Source organism: Malaclemys terrapin, chromosome 7 (genome assembly GCF_027887155.1).
Source record: "Malaclemys terrapin pileata isolate rMalTer1 chromosome 7, rMalTer1.hap1, whole genome shotgun sequence".
NCBI lineage: Eukaryota > Metazoa > Chordata > Testudines > Emydidae > Malaclemys > Malaclemys terrapin.
This window is the reverse complement of record NC_071511.1, coordinates 83,889,429-83,913,764: the sequence shown is the minus strand read 5'-3', so window position 1 is coordinate 83,913,764 and position 24,336 is coordinate 83,889,429. Positions and strand designations below refer to the sequence as shown.

General features: G+C 40.5%; 1 protein-coding gene across 2 annotated transcripts in view; it reads right to left on the bottom strand.

Moving 5' to 3' along the window:
- Positions 1-868: 868 nt before the first annotated feature.
- Positions 869-24,336, bottom strand: part of TET1 (tet methylcytosine dioxygenase 1) — a 149,279-nt gene continuing 125,811 nt past the window's right edge. For both annotated transcript variants that reach the window (XM_054034170.1, XM_054034171.1), the window contains 2 exons: positions 16,665-17,004; positions 869-6,791 (listed from right to left, as the gene is read on the bottom strand). In XM_054034170.1, the coding sequence (XP_053890145.1) occupies positions 5,650-6,791; positions 16,665-17,004 (1,482 nt within the window). In that variant the 3' untranslated portion in view covers positions 869-5,649. The remainder of the gene's footprint in view (positions 6,792-16,664; positions 17,005-24,336) is intronic.

The window sequence follows — 24,336 nt, the reverse complement described above, 5'->3', positions numbered from 1 at the left end:
ATCTGTGGTTTCACTTCTACTCCACTAAAATACTGAGCAATCAAAATCTCAGTACTTTTTACACTGACCATGCTTCTAACATAAGATTAAAAAGGAAGAGATGGATATAAATGTGCCATAGTTTTACACACTACTAAAAAAAGATTGTGTATTTAAAATTTGATATATCTAACTAAACAGTGGTGATATGGCTATACAGTACCTAGGCAACCAAGAAACGGCTTAAGGAGCAACTCAAGTCAGGGCTCACAAACTGCATGCGGTTCTTCATAGCCTGGTTTATAACTATTTTGGGCTCCATATATCCGATTAGTCCTCCACTTGCTCTATCTGGATCTGAGGCAGAGTGAGCAATTATAGCAGTGCTCACATCTCTGTCCAGGGTACATGTATCCGGCAGATCAAAGTAAGAGTGACCTCTCTTCTTCCAGAGGCCGGTACAGATTGGGGCAGAGAGAATAGAGAAGAAATTGATTCCGCAAGAGGAAGTGGAGGAATGGAATTAACATACATCAGTACACAGTGACATGATGACATATCCCTATCAGAGATTGCAAGGCAATGCCAGAATGTCATAACACAATTATTGTGTTTCTTTGCGCTTTACTTTTTGATGATAAAGTGGCCTTATAGTTGTTACTGGTTGAACAGCCACTTGGTTAAATTAAAAAACAGTTTCCATATGTGATTGGCCTATTACTCATCTATAATTTCACAACGCGTGATCAAGGGCTTTCATAATGTGTTATGGTTAGCCAGCCAACTCTTCCATATGTAAGAAATAAAACACGACGACAATTTTACTGCAAAGACCTGCCACAAAGATCTCACTACTGAAGAAATGCTATTTTAACTGCCACAGTGGATATGAGAGGCCATTCATTTAATACTGCATGAATATCACAAATGTTGATACATGTAAATAGGCTGAAAAATGGCATATACATTAATTTTTAAAATATTGGGAGGGAGTACGTGTCCATAATACAAGTATTTCTGTGCAAATTTGAGAAGAAATGAGATATTTATGCAGCCTGTAAATTAGAAAGCATATTTTATCACTTGGCCTGACCAGGTAGCTGATTTCATACAGAGTCATATTGATCTTCCCCTGTGTAATTTAAGGTAGGACTGTGCCCTACATTTTAAATATAAAAATGCAAATACAATTTTGTTAACAAGCTTTCCTAAAAATTCTACATTTAACTAGAAGCATATTAACATATTGGCCCAAATCCTACTGCACTTGCATCTGCAGAGCTCCACTAACTGCAGTGGGGTTGTACAGATGTGAATGAGAGTAGAATTTGACCCACTAAAGTTAGCATAATACTGTAATGGTGTTTGAAAGGTTTTTAAAGGAGAAAACAATTGTGTATTATGTATACTAGTAAGCATTAAAAATTTTCCATTTACCTACAGTTATCACACCATGTTACTTCAGATACTAGAGTTATTTCCTATTTTAAGCATAGGGACACATTCTGGTAACTAAGCATGACTTTGTTCTAATGGTGGTCACTGTAAATACAAAACATTGACTTATAAAATTAGGATTATTTGCAGAAAGATATGATCACATCTTAATTGTAGCTTATGAGCAATTAGTCTTTGTATGAGTTTTGTACAGTATTATTACAATATTTGAGGTGAGCTGGTCATATGGCCTTATAGTCATACTCTCTGCTACTATCTGTGGGTTCTAAGTGTCAGATCCCAGCTTGGTACCTCATTCCTTGGATCAGCATGTGCAGGAGAATTGCAGTGGTGACACTCACAATTTCAACGGGAGCTATTGTACTACTGCAACAGTGGCCCCCTGAGAGTCCAACAGGAATGATATTCTCTAGAGAGCATCACTCCTTTCCTCCAAAATGAGGTGGTGTGATGGTGCAGGGCCTATTAGAGGGAGGGTATAGGAACATTCCTGCTGGAAAATCAAAGGTTGCTATGTTGTGTGGCAACAGTCCGTGGTGGTATACTGTGAGGTGATATAAAAGGTGGTGGGGGGGGGGGAGAGAGAACAAACTGTCGTCAACTCTGAGTTACAGACTTGGAGCCCTATAGTGCTGTCTGTCTATGAGCATAAACTCCTATTGAAATCAATATAAGTTTGTTACAGATCAAGGGAAGTATACAGTTTTTCCTAGCTGTCTTGTCTTTAGATGTGGTTCCTGACCTGGCTGGCCAATCTGGAAGGATCCTGCTGCTGCAATGTGCAGGAGGTCAGACTAGATGATCATGATGGTCCTTTCTGACCTTAAAGTCTATGAGGGTGAGAGGAAGTCATAGAGCAGTTGTGTGGGATGGAAGGGAAAGAGTCACTTTCTAAAATTTGTAACTTTTAAGAGGACAATATTGTTGCAAGTACAACCTTACTCAATACAACATTGATCTGTGTGCACAAGACTGATAAATATTCTGAAATGTTACAATAAATAGCACACAGCTGTAAATACAGTAAATAGATGTATTTCTCATATTGCAGTATATTTACTAGAAAATATTTGCTTTTCAGATCACAATCTGCTAAGCGCCACATCAGGAAATAAAACTTGGCCAGCTAATTTTCTTATTAGGTATGATTTACCAAAATGTCATGTTAGAAATTTATTATACATTGTAAAGACAATATAATTTTGTTTGGACAGTATATTTTAGCTGTATCAATAACCTTAATAAAGAAGTCCTGAGGGTTTTCTCAGCTATCAATTAATAACATGAATATCTGTTGTTATGTTAAGACATACAGTTCTCTTTTAACATTGCCATTATGAATCTATTAGGGCTGGATTTCCCTGTTGGACTTGCTGAGTCCCTACTGATAGTCAACTGAGAAGACAACCATACTTAAAGATGCCATTTAAGATGCACCAATTCTGCTTCCCAGCTATTTGAGGAAGCTGCTGTTTTCTCTATTAATTGTTTTTACCATTTGAACTGCCTAATCACACACAACCCTAAAGGTCTGGAAGGATTCAAATGGAAATTCCAGCCATTTTAATATTTCTTGTAAGCAGAATAACGGCCCTGAAACTTTTCCTACTAAATTTGAAATAAAAATGGTATTTAGTAGAATTGCTGAGAAATAAAGAATTCCTTCATTCTGCACTATACATGCGTATGGCATAGTGAAATTATTGTGAAGCTAACATGTGTCTAAATCTATCAGTGACACTTACTAGTAGCAAAGTAATCCTTCTGGTACATAACTGACCATGATGCTAAACAAGGGTACTCAGATAGCAAATATGTTGTTGGAGCAGCTGGAGCAACTTACAATACTACTTACTGTATATACAGCTGTAGTTTTTACTATATCTTAGCCTCACAAAAAATAGACAAGTTTTAAAATGGAAATCTAAGGCACACAAAATACCATAATGATTTAATGTATACTGTGCTTTACATATTCAAGAAGCAGAAAACTGCTGGTACAAAATGATGGCATAATATTGACTTTTTTATTATTTATAATCCCTTCATATCCTGTACTTGAACTAACAGGTTTTAAACTAAAATTTGCAGCATATGGGGTTTTCACAAATTTACTTTGAGCTAGATAAAATACAAAGAATGGGTCCAATCCTCCTGTCCTTATGCCATCAAAATTCCTGTTAATTTCAATAGTCAGTCTACATAAGAATTTTAGATTTAGCCCAATATCATTGGAACTGCTCCTACGTGTAAATATTTTCAGGATCAGGGTTCTAGTTAGCACTGTGTGTACAAAATAAAATTCACATATTCTTTGTACCAAAACTGTAAATATCACAATTATTATAGAACTTTTCAAGAAAAAAGCACCTTGTCTAGGTATTAGATAAAGTGGATCTAGACATTTCAGATTACTTTTGTTACAGCACCACTGCATTATAGTATTATCAAGTATATTATTGGTATAAGTTCTCAATAGAAAATACTAACCTCAGTTACATCTATGGGGTTACATAAACTGTGAGGATTCACAGGTAAAATTAAGGTAGAGCTTGACCCGTAGGATCTCATCCCACAACCATTATACACAAAAGTAGGCCTTACTTAGGTAGTCCCACTAATTTTAATTGGATTGAGAAGGTGAGTAAGGCTTGCAGGACAAGTCCTTATTTAAACAACTTTTTTGTCTGGTGATTAGATGATTCAATAAATAAATAATAAAACAGAAATGAGGAGGAGAGGAGAATCAGAGAAAGAAGAGTGGGATGGATGCTACATTATTTATGAATGGAGTGTCTACTTTTCCTCATTTAGCAAAATGTAACCATAATCATTTGGTGATGTGTCAATTTTCCAACTGAAATGCAGAACATAAATTCAAATGTTTGGAACTAACAACTGTTTCCATATGAAATGTATAAATCATTGTTAAAAATGATACAAAGCATGCTTCTAAAAAAACTGAACTGAAAAAGCATTCTTATTAGCTAGTGAACATTCTGGAAGGGAATTATCAACTAAAAATTGCTGTTAATCATTAGATATTGAAAATTTCTTACTTTTTTAAAAATTAATTTGTCATTTTTATAACTTTTTTTCTGAACAGAGTAAGGCAACTCTAGGGGGTACTTTTTTTTTTTTTAAATCCCAAAACGATCCTACCCCTGAGGCATTAGGAACATTTGGTTGTGTCACATAACTTGCAATGCTTTAGATGAGTGAGACTAATGTGCTTATTGCTCAAATAAATCATAATAATTTCTGTCTTAAAAAATTAATTATTTAATTCCCAATAGCAACACACATTGACAAGATGTTTCTTCATTCCATATTTGTAAATAATTAAAAGTTTCTGCATTTTATTACTCTTCTGTTTATATGTAACATAAAAATCTTCAATGGAAAAAGGGAAAGTCTAAAAACAATCACATATGTTATTAGCATACATATTGAAATTGTAACAGTATGGAAATCTACACAGCAAGAACAAAATGATTTCTTCTGTAGAGTATGCACAAACCTTAGACAATATGATCCTTATACTATACTAGTTCAAGTTAATTTTAAAAATAGAAAGTGCTTTTAAAATATATATTTACAGCTTGCAAACAACTTCCAGCCATCACTAGTGATAACTTCATTTTTTACACTCTGAAAACTCTAGAGAGAGAAAATTTCATTGGTTCTCTTAAAAGGTTTATCTGTAATTTGGACTTTTTAGCAATGATTGGAAGTTGTTGGAACAATGGCACCATGAAGTAATAATTCAGCTTATTTTTACTGTTTGATGTGGTTAAGCACCAAGAGCTGTGTAGAGCAATCACTGTATAACTTGATTTTACATCATAAAATGTGAATCTGTTAAAATCCCTATAAATGACTTGTTCTGTAGTAAACAGATTTGATTTAAAGCACCAAAATATAATTTCCTAAAGGTAATAAACTGAATGATTCAATCAAGGTTAATAACCTAACCAAAATCTTCTTTTATAACATATTAAAACTATACAATTTTTTTTGCTTAAAATGTGCTCAAGCACCACCAAATGTTAAAATATAAAGTCACAGTTTAAGATAAATCCCCATTTTTACCTCAGCCTTAAAATGGTTGAGATGAACAAATAGTAAACTACACATGACTCTGTTCTTTAACAGCACCTTAAAGAAATACTGTATAACACTGCACCAAGGCAAGGCATCAGCTACTAAAACCTATGCCCAATGGTTATAGGGCCCTGCAACTCGAGTGAGGGCATAAGAAGACACTGTTATTACATTATCTTGAGTTACTGTTAATGCTCTGCGTGATGGAATTTGGTTGAACTCATTTTCTTCATAGAAAATCTCTCTGGTTTCACTGCTCTGCTTGGTTTTCCTGCTGCTAGATTTTAGTTCAGTATTTTCAGTCCCTAATCTTTCTGCTTCTTTTTCCTTCTCTTTTGCTCTCTCAGCCATCTTTGCTTCCCACATTGCTAATCCATGTTTTGGCTCATTTAAATTTTTGTGTTGGTAGAAGACTAAAGAGATTCGTGTGGGATGGCTGCGGTTTGGTTTCTTAATGGGTGTTGTGGCATGGAGTTCACGTCTTGCACATTCAATTAAGATAGAACCATGAGAAGGTGCCACAGCAACACCACCAATATCATTGTCCAAAAAATTGTGCTCACTGTCTGACCACATTTCCTCAGCTTTTTCTTCAGAATCCATTGGTTCTGCCAGCACATTTTTTTGCTTTTCATCACTAGCTTTGGAATCACAAATCTGTTCTTGATGGGAGCCACCTTTTTCCACTGGACATTTATGAGATGTGTTAGCTTCATTTCTGGTTACATTCTTTGCTGGAGAGTTTAATGGTACTGACATATCACAAGGGTTGATCGACTGCGAAGGAGCATTTTCTAATTGAAGTTGACAATTTTGCTTGTTGTCTGGTTGGTGTTCAAGTATACTGTGCAGGGGGTCTTTAAGGGTTGGGTGGTCTGAAACAGTAATATCTGGAAGAATTGGTGGCACACCATTCCTCTTTTCGTTCAGCAAAATTCCAGTATAATCTTTAACTGACACATCAAAATTCTTACATTTAATATAAGGTGTGACATGAGGTTGCTTACTACTGCATTCAAAATACCCGTAGGGAACTGAAAAATCTTGTTGAATATCAGTCACTGCTGTTATGCTAGGCTTATGTGTTAATGATGAATAAGGATGTAAACTATCCACCTTAAAAGGGGAGGAAGCAGTATATTGTTTTAATACAGAGCAACTTTTAGTAGCATTTGAAGTATGTTTCAGGGCATAAAGATGATCTGAAGGCTCCATTTTTATTCCAGGTTGAAAAGCATCTGTTTTGTTCCCTAAAAAAAAAAAAAAAAAAAAAAAGCATACCAAAATGTAAGTATCTTTTCCTTGTTCAGTTATTCAAAATATAGCTATTACAGTGATGTTCCCCACTTGTTCTATAATTTGGAAGATATGGACAGTGACTGCATTTTTTTCAAAATGATCAAATTTATGGGACTATTTGTATGACTTTAAGGCATGCATGAGTATTTCACTTCATTATAGACTGGTCAATGCCAGTATATAAAACAGAAAATGTGCATAAAGATCTTGCCTACATTATTTTATTCATCCCTCAGTAAAATATTCTTTTATCAAATAAGCGCCATATCTAGAACTATCATAATTCAGTGACTGTTTTACCCCAAATTATGATCCAAGAACATGTTTATTTTAGCTTGTTTCCAATTCAACACAAAAACCTTCCTCTATTACAATAACTGCTTAATTAATTAGCAGATTATTATTCACACAGTTCAGTGGATTCATCTGAAGATATGATCCAGGTAAATCCATTTTTGCAGAGTGGCAACAACTGATTCGGCTGTATTCTTCTGTTTGTTTGCCAAAGACTAAAGTGGTTCCAAATTTTGTCTGAAACATATTGGGCTCAATTTTTGTCTGTTCTTTAGTCATAGATAGTCTTTCTTGACCTGTTGCAAATTGTGCACTTTCGTGCGGTACCCCCCTCAGATGGCTTGTTTTTGTAATAAATAAGAGTTTGAGCTAAAGTCATAGGAGAGACTCCCATTAGCTTTGATGGGCTTTGGATCAGGACCTGGAATTGTTTAATGGCTGCCTTACTGACAAACTGGCATGCCATAGAGAATTCTTGAACATTTTCGTAAAAGACAGGTTCTCAAGAAGTTTCTTCTGTGCCCCATAAATATATGGAAGCTCAAGTATCTGTCTAATGAATACTAACTATAGAAGTAGTATTCCCTTTAGTAGATGGTGATACATATATGCCTAACTAAAATGAAAGAAAAGGAAACTGAGGTGCAGTCAACACATAATCCAATTAGTACATAGGTGATTTAATTTATGGAGGTTACTTATCTAGATTGACATTTCTGAGTATTAAAAATCTTATCGTTCTTTTCTTTTAAAGACCCCCTCAATGAAATACAACATAAAACTACATTAGTCATTTACTTAAAAACAATACAGATGCCTTCCTAAAAATGTAACGCAGTAAGTTTAGCCTAGTAATTAAAATGGAATCTGAGTGACATGATGGGTACATACCATAAAATCAAGAGAGAAACAAAAATACATTTAAGCTTAGTAAAGACAGAAGAATCACAATTAAATGCCCCAGTTGCTGGAAAGAATTTGACATTGCTTGGTGGGTTACTAGTATATATTCTTAGTCACCTGGCAGTGAACTCCAGTTGAAAAGGCAACTGTGCATGTTGAGACTACATTTGACATAGTGGTAGAAGTTAATATTTTCCACCTAGAGAATATCCATATTCAAGCAGAGAAACACAAAAACATATTTTTTTGTAGATCTTGTAATATGTGGAGCTACAAACTCCTCTGAAAATAAAACCAAAACAAAAGAGACAAGAGATGGTTATGACTGGAAGAAAAAAATATTACAAAGGAGCCTGAAAAGTTAGTTCAAAACTATTAGATACACAGAAATTACTAAGTGTATATGTAGTTTCCGGAAACCCGCTCTATCCAAACACAAACTGGACTACTGGAGTTGTCCAGAATATTGCCCTGTTTTGGTCTCATAGTTTGGGACCCATTTTTATTGGCATACAGGAACCAGCTGAAAAGCTTAGCTACAGAGCTTTTAATCTTTAAATTACTGGTTCAATTCTGCTTCCACCTAATAGAGACCACAAAGTCAGTACCATCTGATGGCAGTTTGGTGACACATATGGACTGAGCAAAGTCCAAGGACTGAATGGTTATGAATAATCCTTTCATCTTTAGAAGTGATTCATCCAGAACAGAACACAGGCACATTAGCAGGACTACGTGAGGAAGTTTGCAGTATCTCTACCTTTCTTGTACTTATTCTGTGCATATATGATTTCAAGGGCTGTGAAAATGGGCATTTTTCCCAAGCACAAAAGTTTTTAAAGTATAGAGGTACTCAGATCAGGAGGTGTAAGGTATTTGCAGGGGTTAGAGAGGAGAAAACCTCATTTAATACTCAGTCATCCACAAAGGACTCCCCAGAGCCAGTCGCTATATATCAATGCTGCATGCATGCTGTACCTGCTCAAAGCAGCACCCGAAACATGGCCTGAGACATAGGCGCCAACTCCATGGGTGCTACAAGGCTGGAGCACCCACAGAAAAAAATTAGCGGGTGCTTAGTACCCACTGGCAGCCAGGGTCCCCTCCCTTCCTCATCCCCCCCATCACCTCCCGCCTGTTGGTGGCCCCACCTATCTACTCCTCCCCCTCCCTCCCAGTGCCTCCTGCCTGCCGCGGATCTGCTGTTCAGCAGCATACAGGAGGCATTGGGAGGGAGGGGGAGAATTGGGGATGGCGTGTGCTCCGGGGAGGGGACAGAACTGAGCGGGAAGAGGTGGGGTTGGGGTTTGGGGGAAGGGGTGGAGTGGAGTGGGAATGGGGCCTGGGGCTGAGTGGGGGTTGAGCACTCCCAGGGAAAGTTGGAAGCCGGCGCCTGTGGCCTGAGGGTTGAAAAAAGCTCTTCCTCATCAGCATAAAAACAAGCGACAATAATTTAGGGTCTCAGTTGAGCAAAGTATGTGCTTAACAAAGTTCACTCAATCTGCTTCTGCTACCACAATATTAAAAAAAAGGGGAGGGACAGCTCAGTGGTTTGAGCATTAGCCTGCTAAACCCAGGGTTGTGAGCTCAATCCTTGAGGGGGCCATTTAGGGATCTGGGGCAAAATCAGTACTTGGTCCTGCTAGTGAAGGCAGGGGGCTGGACTCAATGATCTTTCAGGGTCCCTTCCAGTTCTATGAGATAGGTATATCTCCATATATTATTTAAAAAATGCAAATTTTATCTGATTGAAAAATTTGTCATGATCACTCCATGGGCACTTCAGTAGCAGGAATACATTTTATAATAGGAAGAGAAGATGTATTATGAGCTATTTGTGGGTACTCCAGTGGAAAAAAAAAAAAGTAGCGCTAAGATCAAAGGGGAACTTTAATCTTAATGGTTTAATAAACACTTGAAAAAAGTACTGTACTACTTACCATTCATTTTCCCCATAAAAGGTTTATAGTGATTTACTTAATGAAGAAAGAAGGGAGTAAAGGACTAAAAAAACTGAAATAAATATGATCAAGTGGGACTCTGATGATAAGTAGCATAAAATAAAGTCAGAGTATTGTATTCTAAGACCAAGAAGTCTAAAGACTTTGAAGAATTGTATTCCCAAACCAAAAAGAAAAGGCCTTTGCTAAATGGAGTTAAGAGCATAGGCGCTAGGTTTGTATAATTTTTGGTGGTGCCCAGAACGGGTCCAAGCAGAGCCGTCCCGTCCATAGGATGGACCGGGGCAACTGGCCTGAGCCCCACGCTTTCGGGGGCCTCATGCTTCAGGGGGATGCGGGGTCCAGGGGGATTAGCGGGGAGCCTGGTGCAGGCAGCAGTGAGCGATGGTATGGCATGCAAGGATGGCATGATGTGGTATTGCCACCCTTACTTCTGCACTGCTGCTGGCAGGGTGCTGCCTTCAGAGCTGGATGCCTGGCCAGCAGCCACCGCTCTCCAGCCTCCCAGCGCTGAAGGCAGTGCAGAAGTAAGGGTGGCAATAGTAATTTGTGCATCCAAATTGACTTCAATTCACAGACTATAAATTCTCTAAAAACAATCCACTATAAAATACAAGCCTCTCACAATAGACACCACATATATCCCTCAACTCACCTGGTTAGAAAAAAGCCCAGGAAAAGAGATGGGCCTCGTAGATGAGCTAAAGGTCAAAACATTCAAGTTCTGTGCAACCAGTGGGGGCTGGTGAATACATCCCATATTCTTTTACATGACTGAATTATGCTGTGGCTTCATTTTGCTTCCAGCTGGCTGCAGTTGAATATCTAGCAGCAATTAAGTGAAAGAGCAATATTAACCAGCTTCCAAAGTCTGTAGCTGGCTTACTTCCATTCTCTGGCTCCTTTGATTAATCACTTCCCAGTTCTTTTCAATTTTTCCTCTAGCTTTGATTCTAATAACATACTGTACTCTTGGAGCCCAATTAAACAGTATGATCAAACTGCTTTGTTGTTGCTCCAGTCCTGCACAGCATCCTAAAACTACCTTAACTGTCTTTCCGAATCTTCTAGTGGCATAGCTGTGCTGTTGAGGAGGCTAAATCCTTCCCTGCTCAGCCACTGGCATAGGGTGTGTGGCCTGAGCACTTCATTGATCCCTGGCTGTGGGAACCAGGGGCAACCAGGCATAAGTTTGAACAGCCTTCACAGAACTCTAGTGTGTATCAGACACCAGCCCAATCCCAAGCCAACCCCATAAATAAGAGAGTATAATGGTTGCTTAAAGCTATCTTTATCCTTCCCATTCCTCACCATCTTACTGCTCAATGTACAGCTCATCTGCATTAAGGAATCCAGCCCTTGATTTTTATAGGCAAATCATACTGTGAAGTGGAAATGGAACTTCCTCGCTATATAAACATAACTTAATTAAATGCTTCTTTAATAATGTATTCATATAGTTTTCTTAAAATTAAAGTGAACAAATTTGGATATACAGCTACCTTTAACACTGCTGAAGTTCTTTGAAAATATTTCTGACAGATAGAAACGGGAGAGTCACAGGATTAATAACAGATGTCAAAAAGTATTTGAGAAAGCAGTTAATTTCTGAAGTATAACCTACAGTAAAATATCAGAAAACTGGAAATAAAATAGGGTGCTGGAGAGAAAGAGTAGTTGTAGTGATTACAAGTGTGGTGGCACTTCCACGGTCAGTTGGAGGATACCTTTTGTACATAACATATAAATGACTTGGGAAACCATCAAAAACAAGATCATCAAATTTGTGGACAAAACTAAAACTGGGGACAAATTTAATAAGGAAAAAGGTAACCATGTTCCAAAGGATTTGTATTTACTAGGCAGCTGGGCCAGCAGATGGCTAATGCAGTTTAAAGTAAGGTAGAAAAATGTAAAATAATTAGTCTAAAACCAAACTACCAACTAAGTAACCAATGAAATAATCCAATGTACTCATCAGGAAAAATGATCCAGCAGGTATATTAAAATCTCTCTAGGGAAAGAGTGTAATTTTTAGTGCCAAGCTTCAGGGATTCTCCTTAATTTTTTTAGGAACATAGAAATTGCCGTATCAGATCAGAGTAGTGATTCATTTAGTCCAATAACCTGTTCCTGACAGTGGCAACTACTTGATAGTGGGAGAGGATGGTGAAAAGGTTACTCCCTAATTCTCCAACTTGTGGGCAGGGAGGATTTCTTCCTAACCCTTGTACCATCTTCTGTTAATTATCAGCCTCATGTGTCCTGAAACATGAGAGTTTGTATCTTTTAGATAAAATGCTTATCCCATCTAATGTAATAATGGCTGTTTTCATTTTCCATATCAATTTTTAATCCTTTTAAACTGACTAAGATCTTGTCCTCAATGATACCTTGAAGCAAGGAATTCCATAAGTTAACTATACATTATGTAAAAAAGTATTTCCTTTTATTAGTTTTGGACTTGCTACCTTTCAATTTAATTAAATGTCCCTCTGTTCTTATATTATGAGAAACATTAAACTGGAGTACCTGAGCTGCTTGCTTTGTAACATTCATTGTTTTGTCTAGCTCTTGTCATGTCACTTCTCTAAACTACAGAGCCAATCCTTGCTATCTTCTCATGGGGACGTTTTTCCATGTTTCTAATAATTTTCTAATTCCCTGTCTCTGAACCCCTTCCATTTCTGCTATATCTTTTTTTAAACTGTGTGATTAAAACTAAACACAATATTTCAGGTGAGGATTGGTAAATTTCTTAGCTAATAAATTCCTGTCTGCTATCAGAATTGTGGAAGACGCTGCTACATATGGGCTATTCCCCTCCAGTGCAGTTTCCAGAGGCAGTTCAAAGCTGTAGCACAGCCCATGCTAGCCACCCTCCTTCTCTAGCCAGCTGCCAGATGATTCATTCCAAAGCTATGCAAAAATTGTAAATACAACTAATAACAATAACGTCAATGCTAACCAATAAACTGTACAGTAGACTATGGTCTACAAGCATAACTATCCAAATTAAATACTGTTCTGTGACTCGGAAGCCATCCAGGGAGGGTAGAATTGTGGGACATGCTGCTAGCAGAAAGGAAATTATCAGGTAAGAAATTGATTATTCTGCAGCCCAGCATCTCCCATTTCGATATGTATGGGAAGTATCAAGCAGTGAACAGAACTAGGGAGGAATAAGAAAAACAGAATGAGATAGGGAAGACACCTCTCCCCACCCCAGGTTAACTGCCAAAATGCTAGTGGTATTACTGGACCACCATTTGCAGCACCTTTCTACCAAAAGAGGCCTCTGTGGAGGACAGAAAGTCCACTAACCCATTGTGCAACTGAGCTTGCCTGAGGAGTGCAGAGTTCCAATCACTTGGGAGGATAGTCTAGCACAGCTAACACTTCCCTCTCAATAGCCAGGCTGTCAGATGTGGACAGTCTGGGTCTGGACGGAGGAATGTGCCTTGCTAAAGGATGTCTGGTCTCACCTCTAGCTGCAATGGTGTTTCCAATTTCAGTTCTATCAGACTGGATAACTCTGGTCTCCTTTGCCAGTGCAGAGCTAGCACTGTAACCTTTGCGCCTTCTCGCTTTATCTTCTGGATCATCTTTTCTAGAAGTGGAAAGGCAAGGAATCTGTATAGCAGGCCTTGTGGCCATCTCTGTGAAAGAGCATCAATCCCCAGGGATTTGGGATCTGCTTCCGTGGTGAAGAACTTCAACTGCCCTTTGTTCTTGCGATTGGTGAACAGGTTGACTGCCAGAAGGCCGAACTGCAAAATCACAGTGAAGACTTCCTGATTTAGGCACCATTCTGAGCTGTGCATCTGTTGAGCCAATCTGATTTTGATTCAGTTCTCCTTTTAGGTGTCTTGCTCTTATGGAAGGGAGAGTCCTCTCTGCCCATTCCATTATCTCCACTGCTTCTGTGTGTACAGTAACACTCCTTGTTTCCCTGCGGTTGCTGATATACAACCACAGTAGTCATGTTGTCTGACTTGAATAGAACATGTTCACCCTTTAGGCAGTCCAGGAACTTTCACAGGGCTAGCTTGATAGCTACGAGTTCCAACGGATTCATGTTCTAGTACCTTTCTCTGGAGTTCCAGGTATTCTGCACTGTCTTGTGCCTGAGATATGCTCCGTATCCTGTCAAGCTGGCATTGGTTGTGAGTACCTGTGAGTCTGGAAGGCATGTGGAAAAATCCTTGTGGACATTCTGTAGGTCGGTCCACCATCTTAGAGAATCCAGTACTCAGTTTGGGACCATTACTCAATCCTGCATGCATGCTGGTGAATGGTTCCATACTTTCAGAAGAAAAATCTGCAGACATTTGATATGGGATCTCACTCATGGGGTGATTCCACAAAACCAGGAGGCCCAGCAGCTGTAGACGCTGAGCTATGGCCAATCTTGTTCACTTTACCAAGACGGGTATCAGGTTCTGGATCTTGTGGAATCTGTCCAGTGATGGATAGACCTTTGGCACAGAAGCGTCCATTTCAATTCCCAAGTGAACTATCTTTGTGGAGGGAGTCAAGGAACTGCTCTTGGTATTTACCACAAATCCGTGTGCTTGAAGTAGATCCAGTGTCCGAATTGTGGCACTCTGTGGTGCTGCTTGGGTTGGAGCTCTAATCCTGATGTGCTCTAGGAAGGAATACAGGTGAGTGCTGTGAGACCTGAGTCTATCTATTATTACCACCAGCACCTTTGTAAAGACCCTGAGCCTGGGTCCAATGAAAGCCAAATGAGAGAATTTGGTACTGATAGTGGACTGTGCCATATGCATATCTCAGCAGTCTGCAAAGGCCTGGTCACATGGGAATATGGAGATACACATCTGTTAAATCCACAAAGCAAGGAAGTCCCCTTTAAGACAGGGATGCTACTGTTGAAGCTAGGGTCTCCATCTGGAATCTAATTTTTTTCATCCATTTGTTGAGCTGCTTGAGATCGAAGATTGCTCGACACCCCCATCCCTCTGCCTTGTACACTTCTGGACAATCAAGAAAATGGAGTATAGTCCTAAGAATCTTTCTTCACAGGGAACCTTTTATATATTCTCCTGTGTCCAGGAGATGCAATATTTTGTTTAACACTCACTCATGTTTGATGGGATTGCTGTCTCTGGTGAAGATTTAGATGGCCTTTAGGTTTGTCCACTAGCACCTGCTCAGGTTGGATCTAGATTGTAGATGCAGCCTTTTTGCACATGGTTTCAAACACTTCAGGGCAATCCCCACCCTCCCCCCACCCCACCCCCACCACCTTTGTTGCATTTTTTCTGTATCCTGCTCAGAACCTGAATCTGAGAGCTACCTTCCTCGGAGGAGGAGGTGTCTGAGGGTACATCTACACTGCAATAAAACACCCACAACTGGCCCGTGTCAGCTGCTTTGGGCTTATGGGGCTCGGGAGGGTCCCAGAGCCCAGTCTCTAACCTGAGCCCAAAAGTCTACATTACAATTTTATAGGCCCATGAGCCCGAATCAGCTGACATGGGCCAGCCACAGATGTTTTACTGCAGTGTAGCCAGACCCTCAGAGCCCAGGCTCCAGCCTGAGTTTGGGTGCCTGCACTGCAATTCTTAGCCCCGCAGCCTGAGTCCTCTGAGCCTAAGTCAGTTGACCCAGACTCTCAGACTTGATGTCATGGGTTTTTATTGCAGTGTAGATGTACCCTTCATCGGAGGATAACTACCTCTTAGATTTTTTTATGATTTTTTCTTTCCTTTTTGCTATTTTCGGATTTTTTTTTAGCCTTTCTGGCCCGCTTTGTAGGTATTATCACCTGGTTGGGGATAGAGCATCGTCTTTTGTGGCTTGCTTTATGCAGTGTGTTGAGTCCTCTGAATATATCTCCCTCAGTGTCCTCCACCTCAGGGTTCCACTCCTTGTGGCTGGGGAGTTTCAGTATCAAATTGTGATCTCAGATACAGCAGTGTAAATGTAAAGTAGCTTAGAGTGTAGTGGAGTTATGCCACATTTACAATACAGAAAGTGAGATCAGAGATTCCCGAGAAAGAGATGTGCTCATCTGTATCTCTTTATAATACAAAGCAAAATCTAAGTGTGCTTTATTCAGCCAGTATCAGATTCTGCCACTCCCTCCCTTACTCTCAGTATTTAAAGGAAAAAATGAGAATGAGAAATATTAAAACAACTTTTACCTTTAATTTGATAAAATTGACTTCTTTTTGCAAGTCACTTGCTTTGTTGCACCATCCATATAACCAAAGTGATGCAAATAAGAAAACTATAGTCAATTCATACTCCTTATGAAGAGAAAAACATCACAAACAAGCTGCCACACAAAATGTGGAGAAACAGTCCTTGTACTTCTTTGTATAAATGACTGACATTTAGAGAATTTGCCCCAAAGTAACATTTCAAGATCTTCCTATGGTCATTATTAGAATAAGCAATCTCTGAAATCTTTCCATTGTCACCATATCATTATCTATAATTTTTACAATATAGTAAAAACTATGCATAAGTTTTTGTGTGATCACCTGCTCCCTTCTGCAAAAATATCTGAATATAGTGACTCCTTCGCAACTCTGTAGAAGGTGTAATATGCAAATATTTCTAAAAAAGTGAATGCTGAGGAGGCAACTGGTTTTGTAAATGAGATAAGACACATAGCACAATATAAGTGTCACTTACCTAAATACTGTGAAGTTTTACCAAGATTTTCAGGAGCTCCATTTTTCAGCTTTGCTGGTGTTGAATATTTCTTATCCGCTAATGTCTGCTTTTCAACTTGTGTCTTCTTTGTATCTGGCTTCTTTTTCTTTGTAGCTCTAAGTGGCTCAGCTAACATTCGTACTTCTCTGGGAAAAGCAGTAAGCACCTGTATTGCTCCTGCTTTTATCTTAGCTTCCAGTCCTTCCTCGGTTCCAAATTCATCTGTCTGTGAAATTTTGTAAAGAGGCAACACATGTAGCTGTTCATCATTCGGTATCACCCCCACTGAACGGTTATCTTCTTTTGTTAATGTGCAGACCTGACCAAAAAAAGAAGATGATATAAATGAAAAAATAAACCTCCATTTACAAGTTACAGAAGTTATTTGAACGCTTAATCATTTAACTGGATTTATGGCCCTAAACATTCCCCATGAGATCCACAGTAACAAAGGAACAGGCCTTTTAAACACATACATTTGACAATCTCAGTGATGATCTGAAAGGGGATTTAGAATAGGGATGGATTAACTGGTTCTACAGAGTAAGAAGAAATGGCTCCCAACTCTAATTCAAACCTTTGTAAAAGTTTGGTTAAATTAACCCTCTTTTCCCAACACTGTCTCCGTACTGTAATAAAGTGATGAGGTCCAGCAAATCTACAGTCTCTCTGTTCAGTAAAACTATATGCTGTTCTAAGATGCAAGATTTGAAAGGAGAAACCTGCTTGGATTGAGCCTGATACGGACCCTACTCCAAAGTTTTGGATAAATATTGCGGGTATTTATTCTAATAGTTCAAAACCATAGCTGAACCTTTGAGGTGCTTTCAAACTTCTGGACCTCTGGAGGTTTGCCTATTACTAATGCAATAAATTCACCCTAAAAAAAGTGATTAAAATCGCCACTACCCTTCTTTCCTAACTACAGAAGCTTTCTTAACAAGAGAAACATAGACTAAATTTATCTTGTTACATTCCATGCACTTCAAAGGATAAATTATGCTCTACATGTATAAACAAGTTTATGATTAATCAATATATTGATGGTATTCATAAGAGATTGATTAGTTTTCACAAAACTATACTGCATTACCAGAAACCATGCATGAATGCTATGGCTTAGCTAATTTCCCATTTGTCCTGTGAGGTATTGACTGCATACATATAGCCATTGGAGCACCTCCCAAAGATGAGAGATGCTTTCTAAATAGAAACATGTCATTCCATAAGTATGTAGGTTATATGTGATCCCAATCAATGATGTTGAACCAAAATTTCCAGACTCTTGTCATCTTGCCCATGGTTCCAGGAGGGAATAATAATAATAATAATAATAATAATAAAAAAACCTTTATTTTATAGCACATCCGTCATACAAATGCATCACAAAAATTATTTATATAATTAATAATATAATTAATAAAACTAATAAAAGCCTAAATTAGTAATCTATTTAGGGATCTATAAAGAAGTTATATGCAATGCTGAATGACTGCAGAACATCAGTGAGAGAAAAAATTTAAGCGGCATAGATAAGAAATGAGAACTTTTTAGGTGATATTTTAAAACAGAATTTAGAGAAGGGCTCTCGAGAAGGGAAGATGAAGGAACAATTAGAAGCTGATGAGTGGCATATACTGTTATGTTTGTCCACATTTACTTAACTCTACTGGCCAGCCTGTTGACTATGGGGGGGGACCGAGGGAGGGAGGGGGAGAATTTTCAAAGACAAAAATAGCAGTTAGGCATCTAACTCTCATTAGCTTTCAATGGGAGTTATGCACCTGTAACTTTGAAAATCTTCCCCTATATCTGCACACATATCTGCGTACTAGCCTAAAAAACATGTACAAATCAAGAAGATTGAATCCATAAGAGAAAGTTACTTACCTTATAGTAAATGGATGTTCTTTGAGATGCATGGTCCCTATCTGCATTCCATTGTGGGTACACATATGCTCCATGTGCCTGGAGGCAGAGAATTTTGAAAGCAATGTCCCTCGGTCTGCACATGTGCCCTGGCTCACCTTTGCCTCCAGTCGAGGAGATAAAAGGCAGGATGAACCGACTGCCTCTCCAGTTTCTTCTCTACCTCCACCATGAATCAAAGAAGAGCCGAAGCAGAGGGGAAAGAGGGCGAATAGTGGAATACAAATAGGGACCATGTATCTCAAAGAACCTCCAGTTACTAAGGTAAGTAACTTTCTCTTCTTCTTCGAGTGCTGGTCCCTGGGTGTATTCCACTGTGGGTGACTGACAAGCAGTACTCAAATAGGAGAAGAGTGTGAGAATGTAGATGTGTGAGGCAAGTGAAGGACTGCCATTCCAAAAGGCACATCAGTGGAGAAGGCCTGTACCAACACATAGTGTCTTGCAAATGTGTGCATGGAGCACCGTGTAGCTGCCTTGCAGATATCAAGCAGAGATAGCTCTTGAAGTGATGCCATAGACATTGTTGGTGTTCTTGTGGAATGAGGAGGGGGAAGATTAGACAGCTGATACAAGAGCAAAATGCAGCCTGAGATCCATTTTGAGATTCTTTGAGAGGATATAGCCTGACCCTTTCCGCTATGGTGACAAACAGTGTGGGAGACTTTCTGATTCATTTTATTCTCTGCAGGTAAAAGGCTCAGATTTGCCGAACCTGGAGGGAAGGAGCCTCCTTTCTTCTGAGGGTGCATGTGGTTTTGGGAAGAACACAGGTAACTGAATTGACTGACTCAGCTGAAACTGTGAAATTACTTTAGGAGTGAATTTAGTGTTTCTCAAATGCGGCCCTCAGGGGTTTTTCTTGTGGCCACAGCCTCCTGGGTAATGATGGGGGGAAAGAGGGCCAGCAAAGCATTCACCCCTTCCCCGGGGCCACCAATAGGGGTTGGGCCCTGCCCCCCTCTGGAGCCACAAACACCAAAGGAGCAGGCATCCAGTGTGAGTTCTCCCCTTTCCCAAGGGCAGTGGGGCTCGGGCTTCTGACTTCAATCCTAGGGTGTTGGGTGGCAGGCTCTGGCCATGGGACTTCAGGTTCCAGTCACAGGGCTTTGGGCTCCAGCCCTGGGCTCACCCACTTCCCATCACCTATGGTCCCTGCTGCCTTTCCCAGCCCTCCATTGCCCATGGCCCCTGCTCCCTCCCTACCCTACTAGCTAGTAAGTATTAAAACAAACAAACAAAAAAAACAGCAACCAAAAAACCCCCCAAAAGAAACAACAACAAAAAAGAGAAGAATGTGTAAGGCACCTTATTTTGTTTCTATTCTGTTTAGGTCTAGTAAAGAATAGAGGCAACTGTACATTATTTTTATTACTGAGTCTGAAAAAAAACCCTACACAAATAAATTACAATGATTCGGACATGTATATATGCATATTTATTTGTTTTTCCTAAAGTTAATTACGTATTTTAGGAAAAATTGTCAGTGGCCACCAGCAAGAGTTGGTGGCCACACTCTAAGGCCACCAAAAATTTTCTTGTGAGAACCCCTGATTTAGGGTGTAAATGTAAATGTAATGATACAGCGTCCTTATGGAATGCAATGTAAGGATGATCCACCATCATTGCCCCAAGCTCACCAACCCTTTTGGCTGAGGTGATGGCTACAACCAATGCAATCTTCCTGGATAGGAGAAACATGAAACAAGAAGCTAATGGTTCAAAGGGAATCTTAGTGAGTACAGAGAGAAGAAGAATCAAGTGAGAAGCCATTGAGAAGCAGACTTTGTAATAGGCAGAAAGGTTCAGATTAGGGCTTTCCAGAATCTGCTAGTCAGTGAGTGCACAAAAATCGAGTAGCCATACAAAGGTATGACTGCTGCCAATTGGACCCATAAGGACCTGATGGACAAACCTGCTGTCTTTAAGGAAAAAATATAGTCCAGGATGACAGGAATACTTGAAGCTTCTGGGGGTATACATCTCTGATGCTCCCAGATAGAAAAATGCTTCCACTTAACTAGGTAACATTTTCTAGTGGAATGCTTCCTACTGTTAGGAAGGATGTTCTCCACAGCTTCAGAACATTATCACTCTAGGGATGATGTCCACCCAAAAACCAAGCCCTGAGATAAAGCGGACATGGATTGGGATGCCTGATCTTGCCATTCCCCAGGGTCAGGATATTGGGAAATATTGGTATAATGATCAGTGTCCAAGATGATCTGAATAGGTGGCTCAGGAACTAAAACTGTCTGGGCCAGCTGAGGGCAAAAGAAAATAACTCGTAACCTCTCCTGCCAAATCTTGTGTAAAACTCAAGGCAGGAGTGGTGGCAGAGGGAAGGCATAGTTCAGATAGTCTGACCTGGAAGAAATAGAGTATTGCACTGTGAGTGGTAACCTAGGGTCCTCTAGAACAGTATATGTGGCATTTCCTATTTGTTTGGGGGTTGAACAGTTCCCTGGTGGAGGTCCTCACAGAGCAAAAATATTGTTCACCATCAAGTTATGTAGCTCCCACTTGTGAGACAGCAAAGTGTCTGCTGAGAGTCTACTAGCATGTTCTGGTTCCTGGGAAGGTAAACTGCCAACAGGGTAATCTGATTGTCAACACACCAGTTCTATTGACTGACCACTTCTGCATGCAGGGGGATGGATCTCGCTCCTTCCTGTTAGTTGATGTAAAAGACGGTTGTGATGTTGTCTGACATTATGAGGGCATGGTGAGTTTGAATGAATGGGAAAAAGGCTTTGCAAGTCCTCTGACTTGCTTGCAACTCCAGAACATTGATGTAAATCCTGGGCTCTCAATATGTCTAGGTGCCTGGGCTGTACGTTTGTCCATATGTGCGCCACAGCCCAACAGCGATGTGTCAGTAATGGTTGTCCTGGCCAGAGCAGAACCAAGGAAGGGAATGCCATTGCATACGTGGCGGGGATTCTTCCACCATAACAGGCACAATATCACTTTGGCAGGCATTCACTATGGTGTTCATGAACTGCCAATTTGGTTAGTACACTGTTTGAAGCCACACTTGTAGGCAACAAAGGTGGAGTCTTGTCAATTGTGTGACGTAAATGCATGAAGCCATATGACCTATGACAGAGAGACAAATCTTGACAGGTACTCGGGGGTTGCTTATGACCTAGCTTGAAACCTGTCCCTCAACAGATAAGCCCTTGCTGTGATTTAATTTAAGGACACCTTGATAAAGTCTAAAGCCTGCATAAGGGTGAGGATGGATTTTTCGGTGTTTATGCTGACCCCCAAAGAGGAGAGAAGTTGCAGCATTGTCGAAGTCGACACATAGATATTCTGGCATGGGGATGAGGAGCTAATCGTTGAGGTACGGGAAGATGGTGAAACCACAGTGTCTGACATAGGCTGCTACTACAGAGACCACCTTGGTAAAGACTGTGGGGGTGATAGCAAAGCCAAAAGCAAGTATTCTGTCTGGATGGTCAGAGCCCACCATGAATCTGAGAAAGCATCTGTAAACTGGTGGACGTCCACGTGAAAGCAGGTATCCTTCGTGTTGAGAGTTGTAAACCACATGACCTTTTCCAGGCATGGAATTATTGATGCCAACGTGACCATGCAAAATTTGAGTTTGCAAATAAATCTGTTGAGATGGCAGATGTCGAGAATGGGTCTCCAACCGCTCTAGGAAATATGTCAAATATAAACTCCTCCCTTGCTGCTGAAGAGGAACCCGCTCTATTGCTCCTTGCTGTAAGAGGGATTTCTTCTTGTGAGAGTGGCTGCAGAGTTTGGGGAAGGTTTTTTTTGGATGGGGTAAGGATGTAAACTCTATCATATAGCCAGAATGGATGATGTTCAGCACCCATCTGTCTGTTGTTATTGCACGCCAGATGTTGAAAAAGAGTGCTAGATAACCCCTAAAGTGTGGATGGGGATCGTGTGGTGTAGGACTTAATGGTTTGCAGCTCTTGAGCTCCTGTCAAAAATAGCACTTAGCCGAGGTCTCAAAGTGGGATGATTAACCTGCTAAAGAAGATGAGGAGAAGTGGGTCTTTTGAACCTTTTGCCTCTTAGGGGGTGGATCATAAGGTCTCTGGTGGTAGAACTGCTGAACCATCACTCTAGGCGTGTAGGGTTGCGGGTGGACTTTTCGTTTTGGGGCAGCTATATCTATTCCTAGGAAACACAGAGTGGCACTGGAGTCCTTTAGAGTGTTCAAAGGTTCATCAGTCTTCTGGTTAAATAGAGAAGTCTCATCAAAGGGAAGGTCCTCAGTAGTATTCTGGACCTCCCTGGGAAACCTCAAAGCATGAAGCCATGACTCCCTGCACATCGTGATGGCAGTAGCCATTGTCCTGGAAGATGTATCAGCCACATTTACTGCTGATTGGAGAGTGGTCCTGGCAACCAATTTGCCTTCCTCTATGAGAGCCTGGAAACTAGCTCTGTCCTGCTGTGCTGCTGGAAGTCTGTCAGTGAAGTCTGCAAATTTTGAATAGTTCAGGAAGTCATACTTATCGATTAATTCTTGGTAGCTGGTTATCCTGAACTGGAGGCTAGAAGAAAAGACTTTCCATCCCAATAAGTCAAGATGCTTGCCCTCCTTATCAGTCAGGGTAGATCAGGGATGTTGTTGCTCTGTGGAGACTTGGACCACTAAAGGGAGAGAACAGAAATTCTGCCATGTGGCTGGAATAAATAACATTTCTCTGCCCTCTTAGGGGTTGGGGCACAGGTAACTTGGGGTATATCAGACCGCTCTGGCTGGCTCCAGGATGGCTTCGTTAACAGGGAGCGCTGTTCAACTGGAGCCGGAGGCATGGAGGATCTTCCAGAGCTTGCGTTGAGGATCCTTAACCTCCTCAAGAGGAATCTTCTCAATTCCCCTGCAACTCTGAGAAGTTGTTGAACTGCTTATAGTCATCCGGGGGATGGGAGGGAGCCACTGGAACCCCAACTTCACCTGGAGATGAAGATGGCAATCTTGTCAGTTCCAGTGGAACTGCGGGATCCAGCATACATGCCTCCTCCTCATTTGGATCAGGGGGCAGTTCTGTTTGCCCTCTCAAAGGAATGGGAAGGGACAATAGCAGACCAGACCGACTCTGCGGGATGGTATTGGTCCCATGGCCCCCAGTATGGCCCATAGGAAGGGTTGAGTGGGTGTGGCAGTGGTCTCAATGGCATGGAGAACCAACAGTTCCGAGGCAGGTGATGAGGTGGAGGTTTGGTTCAGGCCTTCTGACCAGGAAGTTGTATCTTGGAGGAGGAAGTAACAGATCACAGGTGGTGCAGATCCTCCAGATGAGGAAGAAGCTGATGCTGGTTCCAATGGTGGTACTGACAGAGCTTCTGGAGGGAAGTCATAGCCTGAAGATGGAATGGGAGATAGACTCCTCCCAAAAGTTGGCTCCCCTGGTGAAGTCAGAACATCTCTCGAGAGGGAGGGACCCAATGGAGCAGGAGACTCCGTATCTGGGAGACAGCAAAGATGTCCTCAGGAGCAGTGTACATCTTGGCTCTTCCCAGAGTGACCGGGGTCCTGTCTGCCCAAACCACGAGAGCCGCAGTACAGACAGTCTGTGCCACAGCTGTGGAAGACAAAGTCGGTACTGTTGGTAACTGAGGCTCTTGATGATCACTCTTCGTTGGTTCCAGTGGATCCCAGCATTTGTGTTTGGGAGGTACCGGTGCCACCAGATTGTGATCCAGTGCCAATGAAGCCCTAAGCTTATGG